Genomic DNA, 24,137 nt, shown 5'->3' on the forward strand with positions numbered 1-24,137 from the left:
ATTTAGGCACTTCCTTACATTTTCAGCTGGCTTTCTCTCCTCTGAGCTGCACATGCTTATTTTTATTAAGTAAAAGCCCTATGAATTTGGGCTGGTTTTCCACTCTTTCTAGAATGTAGTGGGTATATAGAGTAGTTCTTTTTCATTCATGAAATAAAGTAGTCTTTAAGTATACTAACCATGTTGCAGAATAGTAATTTAGCAAATTTTTGCATAGGTGTTTTGTGCTAGAAATCTGAGATACTTTATCCTTGAAGAGATATTAGTTTTTTAGTCTGTCTTTTTAGATTTATTAGTTATATGTTTAACATCTACTATACACAACTCACCTAGAAAAAAAATGCAAATATCTAGCCAAATAGCAAAATAGGGAAAATTATGTTAAAAAGTCAAAATTATGTTAAAATGTCTTTTTTTTTTTTTTGGTGTTGGGGGTGAGGTAGTTAGTCTTTTTATTTAAATTAATCAATTTATTTTTCAATGGAGGTACTGGGGATTGAACCCAGGACCTCAAGCTTGCTAAGCACGCACTCTACCACTGAGTTATATACCTTCCTCTTACCAGTTGTCTCTTATATTCAATATGAATAGCTCTATTATCTTTTTATTTGCTATTTATTTAGGTTTATTATAATACATTCCCACCAAAAGTGAACTATGAACCACCTGTTACCAAATCATACTGCTTAAATAATAATGGTTGTCTTTATATCCTCTGTATGTTGAGTCAAAGTTCAAATATTCTAGAATGCTGTTTTTTTAAGGTTCATAGAATACTAATAATGAAATGAAACACATAGTCTATATGTTTGACATCCTCATCCTATAACTCAAAACAAAAGTGATTTCTTTTTTAAGTCTACAAAGTTGGAAAAAGAGTCAGAAACAAAGTGGAATCAAGACTCCAAGTCTGGGATACTTCACAGTAAATGAATTTAAATTATCCTTTGTTATATAAAATCAAATATATCATAACTCTACCTTGGGTTTACATCATTCTTTTAAATATGTTAGAATATACATTAGTATCCCAAATATTCTCCAGTTCCTTCTGTGGACAACCTAGTCATAGCAATGGAGTAGCTGAATTCAATGACAGTGAACATTCATAACTCTGATAGTGCAGTAAAATGGTTATTTCGGGGAAACCGTGTACACAGGGATTTCATTAAATGGATTATTACCTTGACCTGGTGTATTCTATAGCCTCACAAGCCTATAAAATGTTCTGAACTAATTGCACTTCTGTATATAAATATGGAAAGAATATGTAGAGGGATACATACAGAAAGAGGAGAGGACCTTTTTGTTTGTTCATGTTTTTAATGACAGAAGTTTCTTTGTTCATACGCCTACTTTAAGTACCATTGACGGGAGAGATACTTCATGGGAACACACTTTTCTTGTCGGCCTGATCCAGAAACTGAGACAACAGAGCATATACATGTATAAAGTCACAGTTTTGAAGTAAAATCAAGGTTCAAACCTTGGTCTTCAGTGGTTTATAAGATCATGCTGCTTTCTCTTAATCTTCCAGAGAAACCAAGGCTGATTATAGGGTTCTGATACTTATTCCTGCTCATGTTATTGGAAATACCAACAGCATATTGTATTTTCCATCATTCCAAGCACTGTGTAGTGAAATAAATTTACCTATTTTATGAAAATCATTGAATAACATGACCCTCTCAAAAAATATTAGTGTATTGTCTCTTATTCTGAAGCTGATTCTTTCAGGTCAGACAAAATAATCAGAGATGTTGCCTTGTAGAATGGCCTTGAACATTGCCAAAGCTGGCTTTCAGAGCTAAAGAACTCAAATAAGCAGTCACCTTCACATTATGTAGTATGTATTTCTGAGGAAAAAAAAAAAAAAGTGATCTTTGACTCCGTGTAGAAAATCAGATTAAAATATACTGGCTAACCATTTCATGCCAACAATTGTAAGGAAAAAAAAAAAAATAGAACTGCCTTGACATCTTTTTTCCCCCACTCTGATTCATTTCTGTGTAAACAGAGCTCCATTTTGACAACTGTTTAGCTCAAGGCACAGATTTGAAGTATTAGAGATAATGGCAGATTTATTAGATTAACTTTTGCCGGGATCTTTTGGTGTCCTAGATAATTACTGGCCATGGTACATTTGAATGGTTTTGGCTTGTATTATTGTGATGTTTGCATTCCCTCGTAGGCATTGATGTTATGTCAAAAGAGATATTAGATTTCTATATTTAGTTATGTTTCATTGATTTGTGTTTTTAAGGTTTGTGTGTGTGTGTGAAATAATTCATATCTCTGTTTGTTTCTTCTCCAAATTAAAAAAAAGGTGAAAGTATTATTTTCTAAATTTTTAAGAAACTATTCTCTTAGCTATGTTCTAAGTTTAATGATTGGTCTGTCATTCTTTTATTACTCATTTGAGTCCCACCAGAATTCCTTCATCAAATTTGCACATTCTGTTTTGCCTTTTGTTTTGTATAATTAATTGACGCTGTCTCTTTGCATACTTGAATTTTTTCATTCTGGATCTAATGCCTTTTTAACCTCCTTTTAGTTTTATACATTGTTCTTTACTAGCTGCTTTGTCTATTAGATTTTTTTTACAAGATGTGTTTTATTACTACTTTTTGTAACTTTTCTTTTAAAGGTTTTTGATTAGCTTAATATTTTAAATGGATTTCCATAACATTTCCCTATTTTTGTTCACAGTGATGTCAACAGTTTCTCATAAAAACAGTAAAAATTTTTCTACTGTATTTTTCTATGTATGTGGACAAAACATCTTTTAACCCAGTCAATAACATACATTTGTTTTCTAGTTGGAAAGAATAGTCATATTATTTTCTAGAAAAAAAAATGATCCCAAAGGCAAGTTTTATTGTATTTTTTAAAGGACCTTTTCTTAACCAATCAAAGGGTGTTAAACTGGTTCTTTCTCTGCAATCTGCGTGAGTTTTCATTTATCCTGGTTTTTTCAGAAACATCTCTGTCTACACCTGTTGTCCAGGCATAATTAGTAATAGTGGCCCCTGTCACTTTCAGAAATAGCCTTGTTTTTGGACACTGCATTATGTGGTGACCCTGTTATAGGTGACTACAACAAAACTACAAAAAGAAAAGTACTTAATTACATGTCATGGGGGTAAAGAACTGTACTTTGGATCAGGAGAATAATTTTTGTTTTGCCACTAGAAGTTCTGGACCCCAGTATTCTTGTGTGGAAAAAAACACGTTTCATTGCATGATCTCTAGACTTTCTCTCATCCCTAAAATAAAAATTATCGTAGGTAATTACATCTCCTTTGAGATTCAAGCTGCACAGATTGTGTATACATCTCAAGAGTGGTTGCAAGGAAAGAAGCTTAGATAGAAATGTATAATTTAAGAGATGGCCTGATGGTGGGAGTAGACATTTGCTTTCTTTTGTTTAGAGTTATGTTGATATTATCCAAATACCTTTGGAAATTTTTCAACAGATTTATTAATATAACTATCATTCTGTACGTGACCAGTCAATTATACACATGGAAACCTGAACTAGACTCAAGGTAAAGTTCAGTTCTGAAAACAGAGTTCTTCCCACAGCATTCAATTAAGAGTTAAATAAGATGTACTGTTCTTGTGTCACCGTTTCTTTGAATTATTTTAAGTAAATAATGAATAGAAGGCCAAACTAAAAATAAACTGCCCTCATTATTTTCTTCCAGCATTAAAGATCTGGTGGAAAAGAATTGTTAAAATGGAATTTAGTTTATTTTAAAAAATCAAAGACAAAAGCTAGTATCACTTTTCATAATTAATCAAATTACCCTGTCCCAAGGGGGAGGCCATAGCTCAAGTGATAGAGCGCATGCTTAGCATGCATGAGGTCCTGGGTTCAATCCCTAGTGTCTCCTCTAAAAAGAAATCTAATTATCTCCTCCCCAAAGATAAAATAACTAAATAATACAATAACAAATAAAATATTTTTTAAAATTACCTTGTCACAGTATTGCTTTATCTCTTTCAACTGCTTCATTTTTTTATGTGTTTTTCTGGGGGGGAGAGGTGGTTAGGTTTACTTATTTATTTTTTTAATGGAGGTAATGAGGATCAAACCCAGGACTGCATGCATGCTACTAAGCCCTACCACTGACCTCTACCACTGACCTCTACCACTGACCTCTACCCTCCCCTCTTGATTGCCTGATTTTTGTTACATAAGTTGTAAAAGTGGAGGTTGGAAAAAAAGGCCTGTATTGTAGACATGGGGCATTCATTCTAACCTCTAGTCTGCTTCTAACTGGCATGTGGCCCATGTCAAATCCTTTACCTTTCTGATATTTCTCAGATGTTTCTACTAAAGGATCCCTAAAGAAAGAGGACAGGAAATGTATATAATTACGAGTCATTGAATGACTGCTAGAGGTGCTCAATTCTCATGTTCTAACTTTAAAATACCCATAATTCTGCATTCTGTTCTATGATATTTGTTTTACGGAGAACTAATACTTTAAATCATTTTCCATCTATTAATATCTTTCTTCACGAACACGTATCCTGCCTACTTTTGGTGTTGTGTAACTTGAACACACTTTTCTGTTAGAGAAATATAGAGAAACGTGATCAACAGCTCTGGAATTCTGATTCCATTATTAGAAAAGTCACCCAGAGGGACAGGAGAGTGTGCATTTATGACCTTTTCACTGCAACTGTAAATTAATATCACTCTCAGAAGATTATGGGTGTTACTCATGATATGCTTATGTATGAGGTGATAAGTATTATATTGAGCAGATTAAAAACAAAAGCAGCAACTGTATGTTTTGCTTTGTGATGCTAAAAGAGTTCCAAAATGACAGAGGTTCTGCATTTAAACTGAGGTTGGTTCCAGACTGTATTGTACTCTCCCTGACCTGCCAATACTGCTGTAGCATTATAACTCACTAGTAAACCTAGTTTTCAAAGTGAACTAAGGGCTTGCATGCATCTGCTGTGCATCTGTTGATTTAATCCCCACAACACCTCTATGAGGACATTCCCATTTTACAGATGAGGCAGTGGAAGAATATGGAAGTTAAGACATAAGACCCAGAACACATGTAGTGAGTCTTCAGATCCAGCTTTGAAGTTTGCCAGATTCAAGTTCTGCCCTTCCTTAATAGTCCAGCTGCCAAATATTACTTACACTTGTAAGACTCCAGCTCTAGAGAATGAAATTTTCAAGTCCCCAGAAGATGGTGGGATTGTTCTCTCATTGGCTCCGTTGGGCTCTCTGCGTGGTGCCAGGCTCAGCCATATGTCTGCAGCTGCCTGTGGCAGGACAGGCCATCTCTGACTTTATAAATGACCCACGTAAGGGGGAGAGCCCTTCCTCATTGTCTTTGCCACACTATAAGCCCTGCTGCTGACTGCATTAAAAAAGCGGGAAAAGGAAACAGCCATTAGAAGCAGGCACAGCTAGAGATACTGGCAGGCTCTCATGTGACCCTGACTTTTCTTTGTCTCTGCAAAAGTAGGTGTGCACATATGTGTGCAGGTGCACATGTGCACTGGGGTGGTGTTCTGCCTTGATTTTGTTTTTATATCACCAACTTACTTTTATTAAAATTTCACAATTGAGACATTCAACTAGCTTTTAAGTATTCTCATTTTTTGGAAAGACAAGATCTTTTTGACTAGGGAGCTCATTAAACAGTTCACTGAAGGTGCTTTATTATTTTTTTTCCAGATTTTGAGAGAATTATGGATTTGTTAAGTCATATGAAATTGGATTTTTACAGTGAACTTTTATTTCCAAAATAAAAGCGAATTTGAATTATGGCAGTGCCGTATAATACAAGGCATTTGTTGGCATATGTTATCTTTAAACAGTATTCTACAGTCCATAGTTCTTTTGTAACACACAATAGAGTAACAAACTCCATTTTTCTTTTTTTAAAACAAGGGGCAAGTTTCCAAAGATCAGTGTAAAGCATTACAGAAATAAAAGAAGGAAATAATAATCGCAGAAATTATAATGCTTGTTTGGGGCTCCAGAATAATATTTTTTAAAAAAAAAAATCACTGGTATCATGCTTATGAGGTACACATGTGGATGTGTCCTGTGAACCCCAATTTTTATTTGTGATACCAAACAATCTTCAGTGCTTCACCTGGGGCTGCGTATTTAATCAGATTGCTTTTAGGTATAACATATACCAAGTATGGACAGATTGGCATGAAAGAAAGTTGTCTTGAGTCAGAAAAAGTCTACAGGTAATTTGGGGATATAGGGGACTTATGGTGGGACTAAATTGGTCAAAGTGATAGTTCATAATTGGGAAAATAAAGGAAATCTAATAAATTTAAGGATGAGAGAAAGTTGTAAGTGGAGGGATGATAAGGGAGAGCAAAGGAGATTGGAGTAAAACCAAGCCCTATTTCATATATCTTCGTGGAATCACTTCTGTGTCTGCAAAGGAGGGAGATAGCTGTCCTTCATCCTCTTCCTATTTGTTTTATTGTTCCCTATTGCTAAACTAAAAATCTGTTTTACTATGACTTTTTAACAGAATACAGTGCATTTTGAACTCCCAAAATGAGACTAATGAATCAGCTTTTCAGAATACAGCTCATTTGTAATTGTGGAATATATATATATATATAAACTCAGTATTTTCGATTGCATGGATTTACACTCGTGAGATTTGCTTTCTGTCTTAAGAGTGCTGACTTATCTTTTTCTTTTTACTGTCATTGTTATGGTTTTTGAGTTAGGGAACTTCACAGAGGAATTTTCAGACAAGATTTACTCTGTTTTCGTTGGATAGGTTAATCTTAGATACCTGTCCTCTGATTTCAAGACTGGAGGGGAATTCAGCTGTGTAGCTTTGTAATCCCTGAGATTTAATCCCAACCTGGCTAGTACCTGCCAGTGTGCCATTTTGTTTTGTCATCAAATTAATATGAATTAAATGATTTCCCTTTTCACTATAGCCATCATCAAGGATAATGATGATTACATGGCTACTATGCCTTCCAGACTTTTTGGTAGGCATTACAGATTACAAAATCTACTCACTAAAGCAGTTCAAGAATCAGCAGAAATTTTGTAGAAAACCTGAAGTGTATTGAGCATTTTTTCCCTTTGATTATAGTTCTGATAATATAAATCTGCTTTTAAAAACTAATTTTGCATTATATTTCCATGTCAGCGTAATGACTGAGAGCCAAATATCAGGAAAAAAATATAATAGCTGTTTCCTATTGTAGAGACTGGCTCAGTGACTCAGATTCCTACCAAGAACCCACTGAAACCTAAGATGTAGGCATGGTACTTAGAAGACATTATTTGAAACAAAGTGACAGGGGGTAATTTGCTATGCTACAGAAAAGCATGCATTGATTTTTCATTTAAAGAAACTGAAATAACAAGGCAGAAAGATTCTACTGTGAACAATATCACAAACAATAAGAGATATTTTCTTGCATTGTGTTTGAAATACTGATGTCACTAACACATCCTTAGAGTCAGTGACTGTGAGAGATATTATATAACTTGGATGGATCGATTCTTAGGCTTTGCACTTGAAAAGGGCACATAAATACTAACATATACATGTTTATGTACATCTATATGTATTTATGTAATATATGTATATTTATATATATACACATATACATAAAATGTAATGTATCAGGGTTTTTTTTTTTCATTCTTTGTTAGTTCCACAGCAGACCAATAAAAAAAATTTACTCAATTTCTTTTTAGAAATATGATGTTTAGTCTTCTCCCCTTTCACATTTATTGTATTTCATGAAGTAGAATGCTGCTGTGGACTGAAAGTTAGTAGCAACACCCCCCCATTCGTATGTTGAAACCTAACCCCCCCAGTGTGATGGTATTTGGAGGTGGGGCCTTTGGGAGGTGCTAGGTCATGAGGGTGGGGCCCTCGTGAATGGGATTAGCACTATTATAAGAGGCCAGGTTCTACCATGTGAGGAGACAGGATGAAAAACAGCTTTCCATGAACCAGAAGCCAAGTCCTCTCCAGACTCTGAATCTGCAGGTTCCCTTAATCTTGGACTTTTTCTAAGTTTCTAGAAATGTGATAAATACATCACTGTTGTTTGTAAGCACTCAGTCTGTGGCAGTTTGTTGTAGCAGCCCAAATGAACTAAGACCAGTGCCTTACTAAAAAAAAATATATATATATATTTATTATTAATATATTGGGACATAGAGCCCCAAAGAAACACACTGTTCCCGTGTGTGCTAAATTAACTTAAAAACAAATACCTTCGCTAATAATGCATATAACTGTTGTTCATATACAGTGTATTTGGGTGAAATTCAGAATCATATTTTTTAAAGGAAATATATTTTGGCCTTATTTTTTCTATGTAAGTGAAAAAGTTAGTCAAATGCCTTTTAATAAATATATAAAAGTTGAATATTTTAATGTTTATATATTCGTTTTCCAAAGAAGTAGAAAATTTTATTTATAGGTGGCTTGAGATAATGTTGAGTATTTGTGGATTTGAATCATCTATTCATACTATCCAGAGTAAATTTCTCACTAAAATATGCATGCGTTTGAAGCCATGTTTATAAATATGGAGACATCTCCTCTTCTTACAAGAGACGATTTCTTTTTTCATTGTTAATTCAAATACTCATGCACATATGTACACATACTTACAGTCACATGTTTTAATAGCCCTCTAATATGCACGGAAGTTTTAAGCAAAGTTTCCATGCAGATGGTATCGAAATGTGATTAGTATACATAAAAGCTAAAAGTAATACACATGGAAAAAAGAAGTCCCAGCAATCTTGGGAAATAAGCACAAAGAGCTACTAATTTGCAAACATTTTAAGATAATATTCTATTTTAAAGTTTTTGATAAGATTTGAGACAACATTACACACACACACACACACACACACACACACACACACACACATACATTTTTCCTGGGTGATGTCAGTTCAGTCTCATACACAGGGACATCAATTTTACTGACTTAGGCACTTCTCTCTTATGACAAGTTTAGTCTATTTACAAACCATAATATAGAAGACAACATTTTAATTCACTCATATCAATCCTGTTTTACTTTTCTAGGGTCCATGTTTTAATTTGCCCCATGGTCGTTCTCAGCAGCTCTCTGGGTACTTTATATTTTCAAGTTTGGTTTTTTTGATAGTATGCATTAATTTCCTAGGGTTACTGTAACAAAATACTACTAACTGAGTGGCTTAAAACAGCAGAAATTAATTCCCTCGGTTCTGGGGACCAGAGTCCAAAATCAAGTTGTCAGCAGGGCCATGTCTTTCACAGCTCTAGGAAAGGACCCTTTCTTGCCTCTTCCTAGCTCTGACGGTTGCCAGCAATGACTCCGTCTCTGCCTCTAGGGTCACATGGTGTTCTCCTTGTAAGACTGTCCCCATGCCTCTTTTTTCTCTTCCTATAGGGATGCCAGTCTCTGGATTAGGACCCCCCTCTAATAGTAACTTAACTGACCTCACCTTAAGTAATTATGTCTGCAAAGATCCTGTTTCCAAATAAAATCACATTCTGATTTTCTAGGTGGACATGAATTTTGGGGAGATGCCAATTCAACTCAGCCTACCCTCTGGCCCCCCAAATTCACATCCATCCCATTTACAAAATCCATGTGTCCCCTTTCAACATCATCCAAATGTCTTCATCCTTTCTAGCATGAACTCTAAGTCCCAAGTCTCTTCTAAGTATCAACTCAAAAAGTCCCAACTTTCAGCATGTAAATAGGGTATGGTATGGTATATCCTGGGGCAACATTCCTCTCTTTCCACAGACCTATCAGACTAAAAAACACATTACCTGCTTCTAGTACAGTGGTGGAACAGGCATAGGATAGATGTTCTCATTCTAAAAAAAAAAGAGGAACGAATAAGGGTTACTAATCTGGGCAAATTCCATTAAGTTTCAAGGCCTGCATGTAATCCTCTGTGTTTTAATGCGCCTTAATGTGCTATCCTTTAAGCCTTCTTGACCTTCTGGGCAGTATCCCACCCTTCCTGGTCCCTGCATCTATGACTATTCTTGGAGTCATTGTCCCTTTATTTCATTCCATCTCTGATCCTTCCTGTTCAAGATGGCAGTGTTTCTATTAATATGAAATTCTCAAAAACTTTGTCTTCTGTGGATGTTGAGGGAATCCATGCCATTAGACAAGCATGGTGCCCACAGATTCTTCCTTGATAACCCCATCTCTAATCTGAACTTCTCTTGAGATGGTTAATTAGGTTTGTAAATCATCCACCAAATCTCTATAGCAGATGACTGTCCAGCTACACTCATGTCCTTATTTCCAGAGCATGCTATCTGGATAGGCAGAGAATTTTCTAAATCCAGTGTTGGTTTTTTCTTGCTTAAAAGTTTATTCCTCAGTGAATCTCTTTCCTCTCCCATTTTACTATAACCAGCAAGGAGAAACCAGGCCAAACCCAGGACATTTTCCTTGGAAATCTCTTCAGTTAAATATCCAAGTTCATTACTTACAAAGTCTACTTTGCACTCAAAAATTTGGCCAGGTACCCTGCCCCTAACAAAGATTGTGTTCTAGTGTCCAATAGCATTTTTTGTCTGAACCCCTCACAAGAAGCACCTTTACTGTTTATATTTCTGTCTACATTCTGTATGTGATAACCATGTATGTCTCCTCTAAGAGATAGAAGCTCTCTCTACAACTTTCCTCACTACTTTCTGAGCTCTCCTCAGAATCACCTTTAATGTCCATATTTCTTTCAATAGTTTTCTTAAGGCAATCTAGGCTTTTTAAAACAGGTACCTCACAACTCTTCCATCTTCTACCCATCACCCAATTCTAAAGTCAATTTCCCATTTTTAGGTATTTGTTACAGCAGCATCTCACTTCCTGGAACCAAAATCAGCATTGGTTTCCTAAATTGCCATAACCAAATACCATAAACAAAGTGGCTTAAAATAATAGAAATCTATTCTCCCCCATTTCTGGAGGTTAAATGACCAAAATCAAAGTATCAGCAGGGCCACATTCTCTGATGGCTCCAGGGGAGGACTCATCCTTGTCTCTAGCTAGCTTTTGTGGTTGCCAGCACTCTTAGACACAACACTCCACTCTTTTCTTCTGTTTTCATATGGTGTTCTCCCAGTGTCACTGTCTTGGTGTCTCTTTCTTCTCTTGTAAGGACAACAGATTTTGGATTGGGGCCCACTCCAATCCAGTATGACCTCATCTTCAGTAATTAAATCTGCAAGGACCCTATTTCCATATAAGGTCACATTCTGATGTTCTGAGTGGATATGAATATTTGGGGAATAATATTCAACCCAGTGTGCAGTCTATAGCTGGTTTTTCTCCAGTTTAGGTGAAATGCATTTTTCTGAATAAAGGTGTCCTATACTTTACGCAACTTTGGCTCTGTTATTTTAAATATATGACATATTTTGAATATATCTAAAAATGTTAGATCTTGATTGCTGAGTTTGGATTATTATCAAGTAAATGTAAAGTGCCTTTTACATAGTAAAATTGGTCAGTGAATAGAAAAAAGTCCAGCTTCTCGGAGGACTGAAAATTTAAGAGAATCATGTCAAATACAAAAAAGACAAATGAGTCTGGTAAGAAAATAAGAATAAATGAAGGTTGCAGACTGTAACTTTGCCTCATATGTCTTTGGTAAGAACTGTATTGTCTCTTCAGAATTCTAAATTGAATACAGTAGCAAGGTGACTTACAGATTAATTATTTCCCTCCCCTTAAACAAATATTCTGTGTATTCTATATTCTCTTTACTGTGTTAAATATCACAATAGGCATTATTTAAACATGCACAAGAGGCAGGCTTATTTTCAGGTGTTTCCATCTGTTGTGGGAATATACTTTAAGAATAGGAGAGAAACATACACAAATTAAACACGAAGCCGGGGAAAAAAAGAAAAAAAAATGAAAGAAACATCTGCAGGGCAACAGTGCAGAAAAAATGTTTGAGCTGCCTGTTATTAACTACTCAACCTGTTTTACATTGGAATCCTGCATAATTACATTCCAGGGGCGGGAAAATGACAGACGTTGAGTAAAGGTTGAAAATAAGAAAATGAGACTGTTTAGAAAATAAGCTACTTTTGCTCACCAACAGGTATTTTTTTGGCAGGACTTTTAGACAGCAATTGATTTCATATATTCACTGCACATTTCAATAACATTAATGCAAGCAAAATGTTTGTTTAAGAAATTGATCAATTATACACTTTCATAATATACCTAAGTTAAATGTTCATAAAAAGCAAAACAAAATGAAAAATGCTGCATTTCCTTAATTTCATATTACATAAACTTTTATATTGTGTGTAAAAAGGGTAGACATTGTTACAGTAAATATATATATATATATATATATATATATATATATATATATTTCTCATTACTAGAGTCAAAACATTTTGAACAATTGAAATAGTCTGTTGTTTCAAGTTCCAGACAATATATATTGTGTAAATAGCACTAAGATGCAGTAAAAAAAATTATTAAAGCCTTGCTGTCTAGAGATATTAGACCTTTTACAAGTTTAATTTTGGTCCTGCTTGTTTATATCTTCTACTCACAATTACAGAAAAGTTTTTATTTTATTTAGGTTAAATGAATCCATCGTGATGAGAGTAGTTTCACCTTTGACCTAGGCATTCATATAGTTAATGTGCATTGTTTCTTTCTCATCTAAACTGAAATATTCCAAAAAGGTAATTTTCTTCCAATAAAACGAAGTCTTATGTAGCTGGGGAAATTGCTGATAAACACATCTTTAGGGATTGAGCAATCTAAAGAATTTTAGTACAGAATTTGAAATCAATAAAGAAGGACTCATGATTCAATTGGCCCTCTTTTCCCACTTGGTTTTTCTATTTGTTAACCAAAAATATTTTATTTTTCAAGCATTCCCGACTTTGCTTTCCTTTGCTATCCTCACCCTACACACCATCACAAGTAGACTTCAGTCTGTTGATCTGCTTCCTCCAGGTGAGCAATTTCTTCATCTGCTAGCTTTCTTCTCTGTGATCCGAATTTTACTTGTTAGATGATGGCACTCATAGGACTATACACACTTACATTTGACAGACAGATGAATACAGATGTAGATACCTATATGTGATACAGTAAATAGATCTATATATGATAGATAGACATTGATATCTATATATGTAATAGATATAGATATCTATATATGATAGGTCTATATATGTGATAAATATAGATATCTATGTGTATGGTAGATATAGATATCTATATATATGCAGAACTTGTAGACTTTATTTTTAAAAGGGAAATGGTACAATTAATAAGTAATTTATTCTGTTATATCTGCATTGGTACTGTTAGTATATCAGGAAAAGCTGTATAATGTTAAGGGTTGAAAAGAGAATTTAAATATTTATTTATATTGGGTTTTTCCATATTTGTTATTAAGTGAGTTTTTGTGGCTCAATGTTTAATTATTTCATATAAAAAATCTACCACTTGTATACTAATTTCGCTTTGGAGATCCTGTAAGAAATGCTAAGGAAGAAATTGCTGGAATGAAAAGTGGGCTGGGACAGGAAAGGGGGGATGGATTATTTTCCTGGGATGTTACTTGTGGGTGGAGAGCAAACTCCTTCACTGCTATAGTCTGAAGAACTGTTTCACCTGAGAAACTGGGTCCTCACAGTCCTCTTTCCTTTTGGACAGGCAATTACACTTCACATTAGATAAGTGCTATTTTGTAGAAATATATTAAAGGCTACTTTACACATTACTTTGTAAAATCTTTACACATTACCCTAATATAGGTGTGTGTATATATATATATATATATATATATATATATATATATATATATATGCTTGAAAAATATAACATGTTATAGCAATCTAGCAATCACTGTTATATTTATTTATGCAGCTTTACTCATGCCAGAAAAAAGAGGTTGCATTATTTTCTGTATGGAAATGAATGGAGATTGGAGAGAAAATACAAGCAAAGGGCTTAAATATGTAACATTAGAGTCAAAAAATAGTTCTATGTGTTCCTGATTTTGGAGGGTGAGCTGGGAAGTTTGACCACATGTATGTGTACACATACACACATACTCAGATATAAACTCTCTTGTTACCCTGAAGTAGTTGTGATTCACATTCATTAAATTACAATCAGTTGGGGAAAAAAAAGAGTTTTGCTTTTCAGTTCTATAAAAACTAAATTCAAGGATAACATTTATACCCATAAGGCATTTTAGCTTTCAGAATGTGATTTTCCGTTCGTGTAAACGTTCTTAAAAATCTTTCTCTTTGACTCTGGTAACCGTTTTCTGTTCCTGTGCACGTGTATGCGCCCTGTGCATCCTGTGCGTGTGCACGGGTGTGCACACACCTGCGCTTTACCGTGGCTGTCTTCCCACTGGAAACACAGGGCCATCTGGGAGCTGTGACGGAACACCAGGAAAACCAGAAGGCCTTGTTAGGAGGATGAGGCCTTTTTTTTAAAATATCCACTAAATGGTTCTTGAAGATTTTTGCCCTTTAGGAGAGGCTCCCTCCATTCATTTCCATCTGGTGTAGGAATGTGTTTTCTCACCCTGTGTACAAAGGGTGCATGCGTAGGATATGCGTGCTTGCTTTTGAGTTGCATTTCTTTGTTGATAGTTAGCTGACATATTGGAGTTATCTTACTATTTTAAACATATATATATTTTTAAGTATCAAGATGCTGAAGCTTATGAATATTTTCCATTAACATATATGCTGTAAAAAATTCTTCAATTTAGAACTCAATTATTGGAGTTTACGGAATGTGATCTTTTTCTATTTATAGATGTATATTTCCTTGATTATTATTATACTAGAATTATTATATACGATATACTCATTTTATATGGATATGATAAAATAATCAAAATAACTATATTTCTGTTTAAATCACTGTCTCCCAAAAACACGGTTTCTATAGATACAATACAGCTCTTATGTTTATGGATAATAAGTGATTTAATGAGTTACATGTTAGACTGTGTAATTTTTAAATAAATGCTTAATCTTAGAACACATCATTTATATTTAGAATTTTATGCAAAATTATGTACAGATATATATATTTTTAATAATAAAACAACCATACCCAATAGATAGGAAAGCTCTATTCACCAAGTACTTCTAACTTAGTCATTTTTCCATTTTAAAATAATACTTACCACTATGACCATATTTATAATAATAATTAGCTAGAAAATATTTTTTTTTGTTTTTTTTGTCTTTTTTTAACATTTTTTATTGATTTATAATCATTTTACAATGTTGTGTCAAATTCCAGTGTTCAGCACAATTTTTCAGTTATTCATGGACATATACACACTCATTGTCACATTTTTTTCTCTGTGAGTTATCATAACATTTTGTGTATATTTCCCTGTGCTATACAGTGTAGTCTATTCTACAATTTTGAAATCCCAGTCTATCCCTTCCCACCCTCCACCCCCCTGGTAACCACAAGTCTGTATTCCCTGTCTGTGAGTCTATTTCTGTCCTTTATTTACGCTTTGTTTTTGTTTGTTTGTTTGTTTTTGTTTTTGTTTTTTAGATTCCACATATGAGCGATCTCATATGGTATTTTGTGATCATGTATATGTTTATCAATTTAATGAATAAACATTAAAATAAATATTTTATTAGAAATTTGCCAAGTCAAATAGTTACATTTCATTTTAATTCAGCATGGACCCTGGATTTTAATACTAAATAATTTGAGATCAAGGAACACACTCATCTGAACCTAAAATATTAAAATGTCATCTAAAAATTTAAGGTTAGAGTGATACTTTCTCAAATTCAAGTTTTCTCTCTTTTGGGGAGACACTTTGTAATCCCAGTGAGGTGTCTGGTAAGAGGGTCTACATTCTGCAACTGATTTAAGTCCTACAATGCTTTCAAGGAATTTTCAAATTCAATTATAAGACTGCTATCATTTTCATAAAGATTACAAAAGAGATTTGCTTGAAAGAATATGTACAAATTTGAGTTGTTAGAATTTTTTTTTTTCTTTAGTGATAGAATTGTCTAACAGATTTATTTGGGCCAGATTACGGAGGGCTTTGAACAACAAATGGAGTAGTTCAGATAATGACCTTTTTTATTATGAGCAGGGAAGTTGTTAAGCAGCCGGTCAAAAATGGCTTTGACAGCACAAAGGATCACTTCTCTCTAAGACTGAGCATTTATATTTTTAAAGGGAAAAACTCAAATATAGCACCCCTGAATCAGAAGGCTCAATGAATTCTCAATGAATTCTCCCTGTGATAAAATATGAATTTCCTTTTAGATTAGTTTCAGATTACAAGTCTGAAAATAAAATAAGTTCTCATATATTTTTATTTATTTCCCGGCTATTCTTACTCATGGGGAATGCCCTTTACTGTTTTTCATCTGTTCTTTGCTCTGGGTATGCTGATTATCAATTAAATCTGAGAAAGTGCTCTCCAAGATAAGAAAGTATTTAAAACACCGCTGTAGACACTGTTTGATGTTTATACTGTATTATGTATGGGTCGGATTTCATATCCTGTTAAAACACGTTTTTCTCTTTGCTCTGATTCAGAGATACCCTTCTCCAATAGCTTTTTGACCCTCTGTTTAATTACATAGCAGGGTGATCAGAAGGCCTCATCTCCTCTCTATATGTGAATTTCCCGACCTTTTCCCCCAATTTCTTCTTTGCTTCAGACTGTTTTAATGATTACAAAATATTAAAGCTGTTACTAGAAAAATGGTTTGTCATTGCCAGTAAAACCCATTACAAGATACACTTCTGTAGATTTACTCTAGGACGTGGATATTGAGTATATTGATTTCGCTTAAATTTTCATTCTTAGGATGACCCACTCACACAGGATAGAAAACACCAGCTTCCAATAAACTTGCAGCACAGTAAAGGTAATAAGAACTGAATGGTTTTAGGGAAGTAATTCCAAGGAAAGACTTTATTTAAAATGTCAATGATCTCTCATTTCCTACTCTTTATATATCTTTAAACTATAACAACGGTTGCAGTAATAGTGGTAGTGTTAGCAACTTGTGGTAGAAGTTGTTTTAGTAAGATCAAGGCCCAAATGTTTAGATTCAAATAGCCTGTATTTTATCCTAAAGTGACCTTGGGGACATTATCAATTTTAATAATTCTCTCAGAAGGACTTCATTTCACAAGAGGCATTTTTGGTGAAATACGTATTTATTATCATTTGCGTATGTGCATGCATGCACTCTGAGGATATTTTGCTTCAGTTTATTTTAAAATTATTGTAATGTAAGTAATTTTTGTAGGAATTACTTTTGGAGAAATATAGTTTCATATGTATTTCCCACTGCTTTAAATCTTGAAAAAAAGTCTTTTGTACTACTTGTTTCTTTAAAAACTCATATTTTTTAAACATACTGATCTGTACAAGGTACCCACCTGTTCTTTTGGAACCATGTCCATCTAATTTAAGGTAACTTAATTGAAACTTTAGATCTATCTCTAGAGTAGAGTTCTGTGAATTTAATAATTACCTTTTGGAGACTAGAATGTCATAAAAAATATAATAAAATTAAAATCTTAAAAACAAATCCATCTTCTGGGACTCCCAGATCCTATTGACAAGCATTGATTATCAAATAATAAGTAAGAAAAGATTAGTTGCACCTGAATTAGCTCCGTTTCCTGGTAATGCTAAAAATTGCACAGATTCCATTAACTTGTCTCTAGCAATTGAAAACAAACAAGTATTAGAAACAAGGTGAACAATGAGATTTAAACTGGTACATAGATACACATCCCAAAAGAAATCAGATAGCAGGCATGAGATAAAAACACTATTAGACAATCTCTCTTGCTTCTTACAAAGAGTTTGGCTTAATAGGCATGTTTTCATTGACCTTCCTTATAGAATTACCACTTTGCGAGGAGAATGACTAGAATTTTGGATGTATTCATCCATGTCATTCAAAATGGTGTCATTATCAGAGATGAGGTTAACTTACACATGCAATAAAAGCAGGAGGAAAACATCTTCTCCATAGTAGTGTGTTTAAATAATCTTGGGTCTGAAATTCACAGTATTATTTAAGTTGCTAGAATCTTAAATTCGCCCTTATAAACCAAACAGCTTTTACTAACTACTGCATGCCAGGGCATAAGTTTCTCACTGCATATAAATCAGGCTTTTTTGGAAGCTGCATTAACCCTTTGAAGACTCTAAAATTAGAAGGATTTATTAATTTATTCATATGTTGATGGTAACTGTCAGATAAAGTATGAAATACTGAGGGAGATACTTTAAAACAGAAGAATGAAACTGGCACATTTGACACAACCGTGCAGTAGACAAAAAAAAAAAAAAAAAAAAAAAAGACAAAAAAGGAAACCTAAGAGAGAAGAAGGAAACGTACAGATGTTGTAGTGTATCCAAGATACTCACTGTTTTACAGAATTTAAAATTATACATATAGATTTTATAGAAACAGGTTATTTAAGTATAGATATTAATTTCAGTGATGGTGTCACTAGTTTAAAAATTTCCCTAAGAGGAAAATTTTCTGACCTACACGCTTCAGTGGATATATATGTCAGGTAGAATTCATTTATCTTATTTAAAATGGTGCCCTCAGTATTAAACAGAGAACTTTGGATTTTTATATAAGTATGGTATTTAACAGACAGACCTCATGTTACTTTATATACTGAATAACCTATACAAAAAGAGAGCTATTGTGTGTAACTTTGTTTAGGTCCTGGGATCATTCTGAAAACTGACATCACACCCTCATTAAAGAATGGTTTTGAAATGAGTCATTTGTAAGGAGGAGTCATGCCTGTTATAGATTGCCAATAGTATTTGATACCTTTTAAATGTAACTTTTCTTTACATCAGTGATAGCATTCTGTTCAAATCCAGAAGTGTGACCACGGTGTGTTTTAAGGGATTGAAGGCTGAAAGAATACACCGTGGTATCAGAATCTTAATCCTCCAGGCATATAAGGAACTCAGTGATGCAAACAGATTAAAACATAATAAGAGGGAGCAATGCTAGAATATATAAGTCAATAGGAAAGTGATGGCATTATCTTTGTCCAGAATAAAAATGATCACTTTGGAGAACATTTTCAGTAATTTTCTTTAATTATTTTTACTTCCTGGTATCTAGAAAAGCTTTAACTTTGAAAGATTTCTGAGAGTCAACAATTGCCTTCTTTGTGGCCATTTTCTTTACCTTCTAGGAGTATTTATTCCTTCTCTCCTAGATACCTCAGAGGATGATCTTTCTTCCAGACTTTCTGTCTTTTGGCCTTCTAAAAGAATCGTTTAATCTTTCTGATATGTGATCATATGCAGTCTTATGGTTGGTTAATAATAATAGCAAATTAGGGAAAGTAGGGAGAGAGAGAGAAAAATGAATGTGGGGAGAAAAAAAAATCTTTCTAATGCAGAATTAAAAATGCAGGACTGATATTATTACTATACAATACCAGTTGAATCAATATAGATGAAGACTTTCCTTTGTTTAGGAGAAGTGGGAAGAGATGTGAGCATAGTGGGGTCACCCTGGAGTTGGAATAACTATGCCAGTGAGTCACACCAGGTCCTATTATGCTCTGTTGGAGATATCCCAGTTGGGGCCAAAACTCTAGATATCTGCTTCCAGAGATAATGCTGATTTGCATACTACTTGCCCTGCGGCCATTCTAGTTTTTTATGTTCGTAAATGTCATTCATTACCATTCCAACCGAGCACCTAAGTATTTCAAGAATCCTCTGAGATGTAAAATAAACTGCTTAAATACGTGTATTAGTGTTCTATTGCCTGTCACGCTAAATTTGGTCTTATATTCAGAGCTTTTCCAATCTCCTTTATTTAAAAACTTTTTGTGTGTGTTTTGTTTTTTTCCTCACCTTTTTTTTAATTGGAGGATATTTGATTTACAATGTTGTATTAGTTTCTGGTATACAGAATAATGATTCAGTTTATATATATATATATATACAGACACACACACACACACACACATATTCTTTTTCATTACAGGTTACTGTAAGTCATTGAATATAGTTCCCTGTGCAATATAGTAGTACCTTGTTGTTTATCTGTTCTGTACATAATAGTTTGTATCTGCCAATACCAAACTCTCAATTTATCCCTCCCTCCTCCTCTTCCCTCCCCCAGTGACCATACGTTTATTTTCTATGTCTGTGAATCTCTTTCTGTTTTGTAAATAAGTTCATTTGTGTCACTTTTTTAGATTCCACATATAAGTGGTATCATATGATATTCTCTGATGGACTTACTTCACTTAGTATAATAATCTCTAGGTCCATCCATGTTACTGCCAATGACATTACTGAATTCCTTTTTATGGCTGAGTAGTATTCCATTGTATGTATATGTATATACAACATTTTCTTTATCTATCCATTGATGGACATTTAGGTTGCTTCCATTAGCCAGCAATCTCTTTTAAATCCTAGCCAATGTGTCTTGTTATTTTAGTTTTGGGCTTTGCAGTATATGTCCTTTGACCTACAAAGTTGGTCTCTTATTTCCCTGTGAAATGCACACTTCTGTGTGGTAATCATTTCACTTTCTCATCTCTTTACCTGGATCACCCTCTCCCTGCTCTCTACTGCCTGTTGAAACCCTGATCATCTTTTGGATTGCAGATCAAGCACCATCTCTTCTACAAAGCCTTTCACAATATTACAGTCTATACTTTTCTATTTATGTTGTTTGACTTTCATATAACATTGTTCAAAATGTAATTGATCATTAATGCTTTCCCCATACTCGTTTCAAATCAAGTTTCTAGTTTCCCAGGTAAAGAGATACAGTCTTTCAGACTACAGAATTTTAGAAGTGGGTGGACATAGGTTCATTTACCACAAATCTTTACCTGACATGGCACCTGTTCCACAGTATTCTATTGAAGATGCCTTTGCTTGAAAAATTCCAATGCACAAAGCTGGAGTTTTGTTCATTCTTACCTTGTGAAGGATTGAGTATGTCTTCCGAAAACTCAGTGCTGAATTACACATATCTAAATACTCCCACTGAATATGAGTTGTCTTTACTCTGGTGGGACATTTGAGTTGTATTGTTTTCACTTGAGAAGCTATGTCAGAGTCCTTTTCACAAACAAACAAACAAATGCTCCTTCCATTTAGTATAGAATTGTGTTTCTGTACCAGGTCTCCTCAGGGTACCTGTTAAGAAAGAGATGTTCCCGTTTATCTGTGTGCCTTCACTTCCAAACATCTGTTGCTGCCCCAGGTAATGTCTACAGTACAGAATGGGGGGAGGGGAGCAGCTCCATTTTGAACATTAATTTCAGAACATGGTGCCACGGGGCACAATTCTGTCTGTTCCGTTGGTTCCCAATGTGTGGTTTAGAGTCTCATTTTTCTAATCTATTTTTGGTGCTTCCATATCAGATTTCCTGATACCCTTTTGCTTTCATTCCTTAACATGTGTTTCCACTTAATTTCACCTTTCTTCATCTCAGAGCATTATCTCTGTGTTGTCAATATGTATGCCAGAAAAATTCATTCTGGTAGACCTATTATTATGTCCAAAGGGGTACGGACACTTGAAACCATCCCTGAAGGTGTGCAGGTGCACGGAATAGCAAGTGCGAATGCTCCAAGCACTCCAAATACCCAGCTACAATTGGATTCCGTTGAATATGATCTAGGCTAGTGGTTTCTGGTGTCTGAATGCAGCCGTGGCGAGACATCCAGAAACATTGTGCGATGCAGGTGCACGCCAGAGGATTGGTACTGCGAAGCTGCCATGCTTTGACTATTTGATAGCACTGTAATAACTTTCTCTTTGAAATGTGCTCTCTGCCTATCAAAAGCAGATAGAACAGCATTTCACCACTGAGGTGAAATCGGGAAGCCAGATTGGCAGTGCCACCACCTCAAAATACGTTTCTCTCATAGTGTTTTAATTATATGAGACATGTTTCTAAATTCTGATTTCTCAAGGCCAATTGTTAGGAAATAATTTAAGTCCCTGGTATCCTGTACCCAACGTTTTATCATCATATCACTGCCAACACAGGAACCAGCATCCTTGTGAAATAAGCAAATGAGCATATTGTAACAAGATCTTCCTTAAACTAAAAATATATATAAAGGGTGGTGGGGAAGGGTGTAGCTCAGTGGTAGACTGAATGCCTGGCATGCACGAGGTCCTGGGTTCAATCCTCAGTACCTCCATTAATAAATAAATAAAAGTAATTACCTGCCCTCCAAAAAAAATTTAAAAAGAAGCAAAAACAAATCCCACATCTGTGTATTTGTATGTCAGTTACTTGATTAGTAAAACAGCCTAGATCACTGTGCAGAAGAGAGAAACATGGGAAATACAAGGTGACGATGAAAGATCACTTTAGCTAAAATAAATCGATTGATTCTCTGATGTCACATTTTCCCTTACCCTTCCCTTTTCTTCCCTGCATGAGGAGTACACCAAGCTTGTTAAAAATTGTGCTACAGTTAAGCCTGGCAGTCCTATGAAGACTAGCAGAACAAAAAGCTTGTTGGTAAAATTATAATATTAAGATACTCCTTTGTTTTCTTTTCTTTTCTGACACAGGGAAAAAATTTTTGAGACAATTTTCTAACACTGTCTCTAGAAATAATATTGAAAGTGAAATTTTTACCCTTTTCATCATCAGGTTGAAATCCGAAGGTTTATTTTTAACTATGCTCGTAAATGGGACAGAGAAATCATAAATGGAAATAATTTAAATGAATATAGACTGTTAAGGTGTCATTTATAGGGAATGACTCACCCCATCATCATAACAAGTGTAAGGGGTTTATGGGATGGTAAAGGGAGGTAAGAGAATAATAATCAACATTGCGAAAAAAGAGAGAACTCTTTATGGCAGAAAAATGTCAGTTCACAGGATGTCGCGAATTATGTCTATTTACTGAAAGAAACATTTTATTAGAGGTTTGTGGGGCTGAATTCTGACGAGATTTCTATTTTAGCCTTGATGTTTATAATATACCTGAATTAACTATGATTTGTTGTACTCCTAGAGAAGTGTGTAATGCATGTGTGAATTTGTGTGTGTGTGTGTGTGTGTGTCTATTTATGTGTGTGCTGAAGAAAGAAAAAGGCAGTAAGAGCAAGTTGTTGTTACATCATTAAAATCTTTCAATAGGAAACTGGTACTGGTACAAATAAACTGTCAGTCTAAGGTCCTGGTCTGTCTGTGGCTGTTTAGTGGTAGATCATCCATGATGGGAGTCTTCTATAGATTCTGTAGAGTAAATCTCTACAACACGTGTGGACAGCCATAAACAGAGACTGGGTCATGGCTCTTGCTTTCCCAGACAGCTAACTAGGCGTTATGAAAGCTTACATTGGTGAAAGAAGGTAAATTTGAAATTTAAAAAAAGAAAAATGAGAACAAATAAAAAATGAACTTCCATTTAGAGGACTGTCTACTTAGAAACAGCTCTAATTTTAAGATGCTGTTAGAAATAATAGCAACCACTCCACTGAGAGATGAGTACCCCTCCTAGTTAAAGCTACTTACAAAGCAGAAATAAAGCCAGTTTGTTGACAGTCATCAGGCACAGAAGATTCTCAAATATCCTCAAATATCCTTCCCCCATGGCTACAGCACTTTAGAACTTCCTTACTGATGTTCTGATTTCTGGATTTTGGTTTTCAGATTTCTAAGACAGGGACATTTATTTCTTGATTATAGAAATTAAATCAGATGCACATCTGAAACTCTTACTCTGGAAACTATATGCATGTTTTCTGATGTACAAATATGTGGGCTCTGGAGGCAGCAGGCGAGTTTGAAACTAAGGGGAAGAAATCCTTTTATGTTTTCTAATATTTCCCTAAGTGTTAACAAATTAGTTGCTAGTCTCTCTCTTTGGGTGGTGTGGTAAAGTGCTTTGAAGACAGGGAAAATAAGCTTATCTTCTGATTTGTGATAAATTCCTCCCTGAGAGTGAGACAGATTAGAATAAAGAAGTAGATTTACTCTGAAGGAAGAAATTTTATGGACTGGTTTCTCGACACGTTTCCTTTGTGGTGAACACCATCAGGTCATAACAGGCA

General features: G+C 34.6%; 1 protein-coding gene across 4 annotated transcripts in view; it reads left to right on the forward strand.

Annotated features, from left to right (window-relative positions):
* PCDH17 (protocadherin 17) overlaps positions 1–24,137 on the forward strand; it is a 98,367-nt gene that overhangs the window by 65,123 nt on the left and 9,107 nt on the right. For 3 of the 4 annotated variants that reach the window (XM_074378258.1, XM_074378256.1, XM_074378257.1), the window contains one exon: positions 12,922–13,005. The exons of the other annotated variant lie outside the window; for it this stretch is intronic. In XM_074378258.1, coding sequence (XP_074234359.1) covers positions 12,922–13,005 — 84 coding nt within the window. The remainder of the gene's footprint in view (positions 1–12,921; positions 13,006–24,137) is intronic. 4 annotated transcript variants of the gene reach the window in all.

This window comes from Camelus bactrianus, chromosome 14 (genome assembly GCF_048773025.1).
Source record: "Camelus bactrianus isolate YW-2024 breed Bactrian camel chromosome 14, ASM4877302v1, whole genome shotgun sequence".
NCBI lineage: Eukaryota > Metazoa > Chordata > Mammalia > Artiodactyla > Camelidae > Camelus > Camelus bactrianus.